The sequence below is a fragment of the Salmo salar genome, chromosome 05, assembly GCF_965601325.2.
Source record: "Salmo salar chromosome 05, fSalSal1, whole genome shotgun sequence".
NCBI lineage: Eukaryota > Metazoa > Chordata > Actinopteri > Salmoniformes > Salmonidae > Salmo > Salmo salar.
The window spans coordinates 69,045,130-69,056,011 of record NC_138295.1 but is presented as its reverse complement, the minus strand read 5'-3'; the positions used below and the strand labels follow the sequence as shown (position 1 = coordinate 69,056,011).

General features: G+C 44.6%; 1 protein-coding gene across 1 annotated transcript; it reads left to right on the top strand.

Annotated features, from left to right (window-relative positions):
• The first annotated feature begins 918 nt into the window (after window positions 1-918).
• LOC106605633 (BOS complex subunit TMEM147) lies at window positions 919-5,820 on the top strand. The gene is made up of 7 exons (XM_014201491.3): window positions 919-1,127; window positions 1,404-1,520; window positions 1,989-2,058; window positions 2,454-2,656; window positions 2,838-2,922; window positions 3,085-3,206; window positions 5,172-5,820. Exons 2-7 carry the CDS (start codon window positions 1,444-1,446, stop codon window positions 5,290-5,292), a joined length of 678 nt encoding a protein of 225 aa, XP_014056966.1. The 5' UTR covers window positions 919-1,127; window positions 1,404-1,443; the 3' UTR covers window positions 5,293-5,820.
• The last annotated feature ends 5,062 nt before the right edge of the window (window positions 5,821-10,882 follow it).

Below are 10,882 nucleotides of genomic sequence, written 5' to 3'. Positions count from 1 at the left end.
GCCACAACATACATTATTTTGGAATGTCATTATAGCATGGTTGTACATTTCTATATTAATTAGACTAGCCTAGACTACTGCACATTGTAGATGTCTGAATGACCATAATGCGCTTTAAAGGTCAAATGTAGCCATTTATATCTCAATCAAATCATTTCTGCGTAACAATTAAGTACCTTACTGTGATTGTTTCTTTTTGACCATTTTAATTAGTGTCTGAGCAAGAGCAGACCAACTCCATCCCACCAAAAGAGGTTGAAATTTCAGGCTGTCTTTTCAAACAGCTCACACACTAAAAGGGCATTATCATTTTACAGTTTTCAGAGTACTTTTCCAAGGTCATAGTTTGGAAATATTAACACACAAATCACGTTTTTGACTGCACTGGGCCTTTAACTCTTTAATTACATATAGTGAAGCCCTGCCGCTGCAAGATAGCGCTATTATTCCTAACGTCGTTTGTCAGTGGATAATAGCGCCTACTAGCGGCTGTCCAGGCTAGCTATAGTGCTGCAAATATCCTTAAACCTATACATTGTCATGTTGTATTTTTCATGTCAACGACAATGCATTAACTATTTACTCGTTGCATGAACAGCAGAAACCACCGAGTTTGTAAACCTTTTCATACTAAAAAATCTTTGCAGAAACTGCCGAAGTCCTGCCTTGAAATTATTACAGTTAACCATGACTCCGTTCTGTCGTTCCGTCCATTTGCTTTACAAGACCCTAGTTGAGTTCCTGTCCTAATGCACAAGCAAACGAGCGGAACGATAGGTCTGGGACATCAATGGATAGCGGAATCATTTAAAGGTAGGATTTTGGTAGTTTCCGGGTCGTTACTAGTTACCACAGCCACAAAGTTATAAACCCCGCCTATTTCTACAGTTTATCTTTTTAAAATCTGATTTGGAACCTTAGCAAATCCACACTGCTGACCTTATGCATAACACTAACCTTAAATTAAGACAAAAAGGCAAATTTTTGTTTTTATAAATTTTCTACGATATAGCCAATTTGGACTTTGTGGCTGTGGTAACTACTGGAAAACTAGTTTCCGTCCTTCATCCAACGAGCAAACTAGCATTAGCATCTCAATAATTCCTCGGTCAACCTGAGTAAAACAGGTATTTCTGAATGATTCGTGCCGATCTTCATTTGTGTTATTTATACGCATTTAACTTATCTAACAGATTTAAATTTATAATGGTGGAATAAATATGTTAGACCTTGCACAGAATCAACCTTTTGAGCGTGCAGGAAGAGAGGATGCTAGCAAGTAACGTTAACGTTACTGTTAGATTATCTGCTCCAATGCTTCTTAAATAACTAACGTTAGCTAGCTAATATTGTGTCGATAATTGTTGCTAACAAATAGCCATCATGTCTTCATTCATTCACAGACTCGTTGGAGGATTCGCCAGTGTTGGACTCCCTGGCAATATGACGCTATTTCATTTCGGGAATTGCTTTGCCTTGGCTTATTTTCCCTACTTTATAACCTACAAATGCAGTGGATTGTAAGTATCGGCACCTCTCATACTATATAAACTGCATTAGATTAATTTTTAGTTGACCCCATACATTTAGCTACTGAACATGTCTTTTTTAAATGATCTGTTCACTAGCTAGTAACCCTTACTGGGCTCCTGAGTGGCATAGCGGTCTAAGGCACTGCATCTCAGTGCAAGAGGCATCACTACAGTCCCTGGTTCGAATCCAGGCTGTATCACATCTGTCCATGATTGGGAGTCCCATAGGGCGGCGCACAATTGGCCCAGCTTCGTCCGGGTTTGGCCCGGTGTAGGCCGTCATTGTAAATAAGAATTTGATCTTAACTGACTTGCCTAGTTAAATAGAAAAATATTGTAGAGGGTGAAATGTAATCTACATGGAAATGTCAGCAGATTGAGAGGAAGTCAGCCAATCCTCCTGCCAACTATACTAGAATGTTTTGAACAATGTCTCTCTCTTGATCCCTATTATAGATCAGAATACAATGCATTCTGGAGATGTGTTCAAGCAGGAGCTACCTACCTATTTGTGCAGCTATGCAAGGTGAACATTGACTGTCCAAGCTGTTTGTTTTCTGAAAAGCAATAAAAGTACCATCATTCTGTCAAAGGAACTGATGATCACATTGGGATGCAGACTAAAAACTGCTTGATTACTAATGTAGCCTACTAGTTTTTAGTTATTACTAGTTCATATGTATCCTACTAGGGCAGCAGGTAGCCTAGCGGTTAGTAACCGAAAGGTCACTGGTTTGAATACTCGAGCCAACAAGGTGAAAAATCTGTCATGTGCTCTTGAGTAAGGCAATTAACCCTAATTTGCTACAAGGGTGCAGTACAACTATGGCTGACCATATAAAACCCACGTTTCACTGCACCTATCCGGTATATGTGTCAATAAAAAAATGTGTTACTGCATTAACAATGTCTCTGTTCTAGATGCTATTTCTGGCCACATTTTTCCCTACATGGGAGGGAGGAGCTGGCGTGTATGACTTTGTTGGTGAGTTTATGAAGGCTACGGTGGACCTAGCTGACCTTCTGGGCCTGCATCTGGTCATGTCCAGAAATGCAGGGAAGGGAGAGTACAAGATCATGGTGGCAGCGATGGGATGGGCCACAGCAGAGCTCGTTATGTCAAGGTACATTCTCTTTCTCTGTCCCCCAACTGTTTCTCTTTCAATCTCTTTGGGTGCATTCCAGATTCACATTCATTTCAGTGTAGATTATAGTCATTCACTACCCAAGCTCACTAGTGTAGTTGTCAGTATGTTTAATTGCAATGGTGTCTCATGTATTTAATCCTCTTGCCCTGTCATCCAGGTGTATACCTCTGTGGGTGGGTGCCAGAGGCATTGAGTTTGACTGGAAGTACATACAGATGAGCTTCGACTCCAACATCAGCCTGGTAAATCCCCTTGCACTGACACTTATACTGCTGAATCAAATAGACATTTATTTTGACTTCCAATAAATACTTAGATAATGAATACTCATCAACATTACATTTCCTGTGGCAGGCTTGGACGATGTCTAGTTTAAGGAAATTCTGTGTCGTGTTATTTTTCAGGTGCACTATATCGCCATGGCAGCAGTGGTGTGGATGTTCACGCGGTACGACCTCCCGAAGAGCTTCCGTCTGCCTGTGACTGTACTGCTAGGGCTGTGTGTATACAAGGCCTTCCTCATGGAGTGAGTATCACATACTTCAACGTACCCAGGGAAGGGAACTGTGGAACTGCATACTGTAGAAATGGTCATCCTCACAGAGCTGGTTTTCAGCTCATAGTGCTCATCTGTTCTGGGGAGGGAACTGAAGTTTTTCTGTACACCACTAGAGGTCATTATAAACACTGATAGCTACAGGTGTGTAATGGTCTGGATGACCAACCCCTATTTTTCAAAAGAAACAATACGGTATTGAAATGGTACTGAAAACAATGACGCCTCCAAGTTCATGTCAAAGTCCATCGTAATTATGATGTTAGCAACAATCAGTTTCATGGTAGCCAACAACTGACATACAGTGAGGGGAAAAAAGTATTTGATCCCCTGCTGATTTTGTATGTTTGCCCACTGACAAAGAAATGATCAGTCAATAATTTTAATGGTAGGTTTATTTGAACAGTGAGAGAGAATAACAACAAAAAAATCCAGAAAAACGTGTTATAAATTGATTTGCATTTTAATGAGGGAAATAAGTATTTGACCCCCTCTCGATCAGAAAGATTTCTGGCTCCCAGGTGTCTTTTATACAGGTAACGTGCTGAGATTAGGAGCACACTCTTAAAGGGAGTGCTCCTAATCTCAGTTTGTTACTTGTATAAAAGACACCTGTCCACAGAAGCAATCAATCAATCAGATTCCAAACTCTCCACCATGGCCAAGACTGGAATGGGCTACAAGACCATCGCCAAGCAGATTGGTGAGAAGGTGACAAGAGTTGGTGCGATTATTCGCAAATGGAAGAAACACAAAAGAACTGTCAATCTCCCTCGGCCTGGGGCTCCATGCAAGATCTCACCTCGTGGAGTTGCAATGATCATGAGAATGGTGAGGAATCAGCCCAGAACTACACGGGAGGATCTTGTCAATGATCTCAAGGCAGCTGGGACCATAGTCATCAAGAAAACAATGGGTAACACACTACGCCGTGAAGGACTGAAATCCTGCAGCACCCGTAAGGTCCCCCTGCTCAAGAAAGCACATATACATGCCGTCTGAAGTTTGCCAATAAACATCTGAATGATTCAGAGGACAACTGGGTGAAAGTGTTGTGGTCAGATGAGACCAAAATGGAGCTCTTTGGCATCAACTCAACTCGCCATGTTTGGAGGAGGAGGAATGCTGCCTATGACCCCAAGAACACCATCCCCACTGTCAAACATGGAGGTGGAAACATTATGCTTTTGGGGTGTTTTTCTGCTAAGGGGACAGGACAACTTCACCGCATCAAAGGGACGATGGACGGGGCCATGTGCCGTCAAATCTTGGGTGAGATCCTCCTTCCCTCAGCCAGGGCATTGAAAATGGATCGTGGATGGGTATTCCAGCATGACAATGACCCAAAACACACAGCCAAGGCAACAAAGGAGTGGCTCAAGAAGAAGCACATTAAGGTCCTGGAGTGGCCTAGCCAGTCTCCAGACCTTAATCCCATAGAAAATCTGTGCAGGGAGCTGAAGGTTCGAGTTGCCAAATGTCAGCCTCGAAACCTTAATGACTTAGAGAGGATCTGCAAAGAGGAGTGGGACAAAATCCCTCCTGAGATGTGTGCAAACCTGGTGGCCAACTACAAGAAACGTCTGACCTCTGTGATTGCCAACAAGGGTTTTGCCACCAAGTACTAAGTCATGTTTTGCAGAGTGGTCAAATACTTATTTCCCTCATTAAAATGCAAATCATTTTATAACATTTTTGACATGCATTTTTCTGGATTTTTTGTTGTTGTTATTCTGTCTCTCACTGTTCAAATAAACCTACCATTAAAATTATAGACTGATTATTTCGTTGTCAGTGGGCAAACGTACAAAATCAGCAGGAGATCAAATACTTTTTTCCCTCACTGTATTGGTATAAAACATAGCTACACAACCATCATAATAATTGTTCATAGACATCTACTCATTTTCTCCTCTGTCCTCTAATTTCTCTCAGGTTGTTTGTCCATGTGTTCCTGCTGGGGAGCTGGACAGCCCTCCTGGTGAAGGCGGTGCTCACTGGATCCATCTCCCTCTGTTCTCTCTTCCTCTTCGTCACACTGGTGCACAGCAACTGAGACTGGCTGGGAGCCCAAACAAAGAGGGTCTTTAACACACACACACACACAAGACCTTTCAACCAGACTGCGCCTGTACAGATTAATTTTGTATCGCTCAGAAAGATGGCAGGAATATGAGCATTCATGATTTGACTTTTTTTTGTTATGATACTTTTTTTTTGATGTATGATTTATTATTGTGCTGGAATTAGTACGGTAGATTGAGTATTTATAATAAGTGGATGAAAGTGGATGCCTCTTAAGCGTTGTAGTACAGTTACTAAACTACTTGGACATGTAAGCAGATGGTACAATACTGTTGTTACTGTGTGCTCAGCTGCATTGCTGCAGGTATGAATGAGATTAAGCTAATCTCTTTCGACATGATGAAATACAAATGTTGGCACACTTCTTGTCACATGACTGAAGCAGCATAATGGCTTATTTATGTTGTAAGATTACATGACATGGTAACAGTGGGTTATGCTACTCTATGGAAATTTAGTGAGGTCTGTGTGAATGGCCAATAAATGACTTCATATGCTACTTTTGATTTGTGCACAGTGTGCTTATTACACAAGAAACTATACAAAATCTAATTAAAACCTTGTCTATCTACAAAAGGGAGGAGATGGAGGTCACATTTGTACTCAACTTTGAGGTGTAGTTCAGGCTCCTCGTATGAGAGCTTTATGTATGGTGTGGTGGTGTAATTTTCACACCTGACTTGCACGCATACTGTTACTACAAACCCCATTATATACTGTGGGGCCCAATTCTGCTGGTTTCCATGGTGACTTGGTGTCTGTACAGTAGTGGACTTGTCCTTGAATGATGAATACTCTTGTGTCCAGATTCCCACACATATTGCCTTTCCAATCTGAAGAATCGGTGCTCCACACCTACCACCGGAATGCCACTTCTAATTCACTCTGGAGATAATAGATTGTTCCCCTTGTAGTTATTGAGAGCATCCTGTTGGGCTGTATCACCGCCTGGTACGGCAACTGCACCGCCCACAACCGCAGGGCTCTCCAGAGGGTGGTGCGGTCTGCACAACACATCACCGGCGGCAAACTACCTGCCCTCCAGGACACCTACAGCACTTGATGTCACAACAAGTCCAAAAAGATCATCAAGGACAACAACCACCCGAGCCACTGCCTGTTCACCCCACTACCATCCAGAAGACGAGGTCTGTACAGGTGCATCAAAGCTGGGACCGAGAGACTGAAAAATAGCTTCTATTTCAAGGCCATCAGACTGTGAAACAGCCATCAATAACACAGCGAGGCTGCTGCCTACATACAGACTTGAAATCATTGGCCACTCTAACAAATGGATCTTTATTAATGCCACTTAATAATGATGTTTACATATCTTACATTACTCATCTCATATGTATATACTGTATTTTATACCATCTATTGCATCTTGCCTATGTCGCTCGGTCATTGCTCATCCATATATTTATATGTGCATATTCTTATTCCATCCCTTCACTTTGTGTGTATTAGGTAGTTGTTGTGGAATTGTTCGATTATTTGTTAGATATTGCTGCGCTGTCGGAACTAGAAGCACAAGCATTTCGCTACACTCACAAAAACATCTGCTAACCATGTGTATGTGACCAATAAAATTTGATTTGATTTCATTTGATTATGCCCTTGACGAAAGGCCCCATTGCAATAAAGGGCTACAAGAGAGGGAGGGATACTTTCCTCTCTGACGTTTGCATTGATGCATTAAACATATGCCTCTAGGTCAGGGCTGAACTGGCAGAACATTACTGCAGGCTATACCTGAGTGTGTTCCAGTTGTGCCATGGCATCAGACAGGTACTTTCTTCACCATGATCTTTTGTTACCAGCTGTGGCTCACAATGAGGGGAGTCTGAAATATGCCAATGATTTCAAAGTTCAGGACAGGGATGTGTTTGCCATAACTTACCCCAAATCAGGTAATTGATGCAATAGATTTCCATATCTCAGTGTGATCTGCAAGCCTTTAGGCACCTTTTTCAAATTCAGGGATCAACAGCTTGACATGATTTTCAAACATGACATAACTTAACCAATTTTGGTGTTGTAACTGCATCTTTGGATGGGTCCAAATCTATCTATTCAAAATGTATTATTATTAGTAGTAGTAGTAGTATGAGCAATTCTTATTTGAATTATTATTATTAGTGTATTATTGTAATTGGATTATGCTGCTATCTGCTGAGTGAATTGTTATATATTTTTTGGCATCTGCTTCCCTCCCATTTTACTGACGCAGAGACGTTGTTTTTGACGAAAAGTAGCATACTTTAACTCTGTAAACTGTGTTTATGTCACGTCCTGACCAGTAAAGGGGTTATTTGTTCTTATAGTTTGGTCAGGACGTGGCAGGGGGTATTTGTTTTATGTGGTCCAGGGTGTGTTTGAGTATGTGTTCATGTAGAGGGGTATTTGATTTATTAGTCCGGGTTTTTTTGGTTAGTTCTATGTTGTTAGTTCTATGTCTGTGCTAGGGTATTGTATTTCTATGTTTAGGTAATGGGGATTGGGGCCTTCAATTGGAGGCAGCTGTCTATCGTTGCCTCTGATTGAAGGTTCTATATTTAGGAGTGTGTTTGTCATGGGGTTTTGTGGGAGATTGTTTCTTGTTTAGCTGTGTGCCTGACGAGACTGTCCAGTTCGTTTGTTTTTTGTATACGTTGTTTGTGTTTTCCTTCTTCACTACATAAAAAGATGAGTATACATTTTCCCGCTGCGTTTTGGTCGGCACCCTACGACACCCGTGACAGAATCTCCCACCAAACACAGACCAAGCAGCGGAGGAGGGAGCAGCAACAGATGGACTGTCGGGAGTCATGGACCTGGGAGGAGATTAAAGCCGGAGTGGGCCCATGGAGGAAGGCGAAAGAGGACCGGGAATGTTACAGGGGAACACGGTTGGCGTTCAAACCGGAGAGGCAGCCCCAATAATTTTTTTATGGGGGGCACACGGGTAGTTTGGCTGGGCGAGGATTAAGCCCCAAGCCAAATCCCTGTGCTTTTGTTAAGCAACCTATGACTGGACAGGTCCCGTGCTTCGGGTTAATGCGTACTGTGGCGAGGCCAAGTATTTTCAGGACGGTGTGCGCAGTGCCAGCGCCCCACATTTGCCAGGGGGAAGTGGGCACCCAGCCAGTACGGGCGGTGCCAGTCCTGCGCTCGAGACCGCCAGTGCGCCTCTACGGTCCAGTGTATCCTGCTCTTCACACTAGCTGTGAGGTGCGTGTCTCCAGTCTGGCACATCTTAAGCCAGCACCAGGCTTCCAGTGCATCAGCCCAGTCCAGTATGTCCTGTTCCCGCTCCTCGCACTAGCCTTGAAGTGCGTGTCTCCAGTCTGATACCTCCAGTACCAGCACCACGCACTAGGCTTCCAGTGCATCAGCCCAGTCCAGTACGTCCTGTTCCCACTCCTCGCACTAGCCTGGGGATGCGTGTCCCTAGTCTGATACCTCCAGTACCAGCCCCACGCACTAGGCTTCCAGTGCGTCAGCCCAGTCCAGTACGTCCTGTTCCCACTCCTCGCACTAGCCTGGGGGTGCGTGTCCCTAGTCTGATACCTCCAGTACCAGCCCCACGCACTATGCTTCCAGTGCGTCAGCCCAGTCCCGTGCTTCCGGCGACAGTGCCTCGTCCCGAGCTTCCGGCGACAGTGCCTCGTCCCGAGCTTCCGGCGACAGTGCCTCGTCCCGAGCTTCCGGCGACAGTGCCTCGTCCCGAGCGTCCCGCGACAGTGCCTCGTCCCGAGCGTCCGGCGACAGTGCCTCGTCCCGAGCGTCCGGCGACAGTGCCTCGTCCCGAGCGTCCGGCGACAGTGCCTCGTCCCGAGCGTCCGGCGACAGTGCCTCGTCCCGAGCGTCCGGCGACAGTGCCTCGTCCCGAGCGTCCGGCGACAGTGCCTCGTCCCGAGCGTCCGGCGACCGTGCCTCCTCCAGAGCGTCCGGAACCAAGAGAGAAGGCCCACTGTCCGGAACCAAGAGAGACGGCCCACAGCCCGGAGCTCCCAGAGTCGTCCTACAGCCCGGAGCTCCCAGAGTACAGTCCAGGGTCCTCAGTGACAGGCTTCAGGCAGAGGTATTCAGTGGGGGTGGACTGGTCAGGTAGGGGACTAAGGCCTGAGCCTAAGCCACCTCCACTGTAGGAGGTTTGAGGAGGGGAGGTGTAGCACGGGAGCCGTCGGTGACGGCAGCCACCCTCCCTTCCCTCCCTTTAGTTTAGGGGTTTCTTTTTTTGGGTATTTTTGTTTTCAGGTGCATCTGGGGTATGCACCTTTGGGGGGGGTTACTGTCACGTCCTGACCAGTAAAGGGGTTATTTGTTCTTATAGTTTGGTCAGGACGTGGCAGGGGGTATTTGTTTGAGTATGTGTTCATGTAGAGGGGTATTTGATTTATTAGTCCGGGGTTTTTTGGTTAGTTCTATGTTGTTAGTTCTATGTCTGTGCTAGGGTATTGTACTTCTATGTTTAGGTAATGGGGATTGGGGCCTTCAATTGGAGGCAGCTGTCTATTGTTGCCTCTGATTGAAGGTCCTATATTTAGGAGTGTTTGTTTTGGGGGTTTGTGGGAGATTGTTTCTTGTGTTGCCTACAAGACTGTTTTGTCGTCAGTTTATCGTGTTTGTTTTGGATAAATAAAAATGAGCATTCACGTACCCGCTGCGCCTTGGTCCATCTATTACGACGACCGTGACAATTTAAGTATGGTGAATTATGAAAATTATATTGTTTATACAGTGCTGCGTGACCAGACTAATGGATAGTGAACTAGGCTAACCCCAGGCCAAACTGCTAACATGTCTGTTTCTCTCCTGAAAGACCTGAGGGGAGTGCTGGAACACCTCTCACTGTTCCTTGGTCGGGACCTAAGTGAAGAAACTCTGGACCGTGTAGCCAACCACTGCTGTTTCAGCAACATGAAGACAAATGCGATGTCAAACTACTCCCTGGTGCCACAGGAGACCATGGATAGCAGCAAGTCCACCTTCCTTAGAAAAGGTAGTGGAAACTGGCAAGATAGGGGGTAATCACTCCCTGCAGCGGCATAGGAACCCAGAATGCTGCTAGTAGTCTAATGTTCTCTCATCATTCAGTGATACGCTACTGCAACCATTATTTGCTTCCATGTACTGTATTTCACTGCACAATTAAAGCACATTCTCCTTTCAGGGGTTGCTGGAGACTGGAAAAATCACTTCAGTCCTGAGCAGGATTCCAAATTCACAGCGGTCCTAAAAGAAGAAATGAACGGAACAAACCTTACATTTCTTTGGGATAACGAGTGAACAGGTGAAAATGTACCGACAACGTTTTCTTGACATTGCAGGCAGTTAGATAGTGGAGAATTTAAAACAAATGGACTCTAAACACATCTGTGCATCCACAGCATAAGTTTGAATGTCACTGGCCGTGCCCTGAAACCTCAGCAGTACACTGACAATAAAAAGCACTTGAGCTTGATTTCCCTAAAGCATTGTTGTAATGTCGTGTGTGTAGTTGACAGGGAAGTCAGGCGCAGGAGAATCAAACTTGGTATAAATGGTGTAGTTTAATAGCGTTTAACAAAACTCCA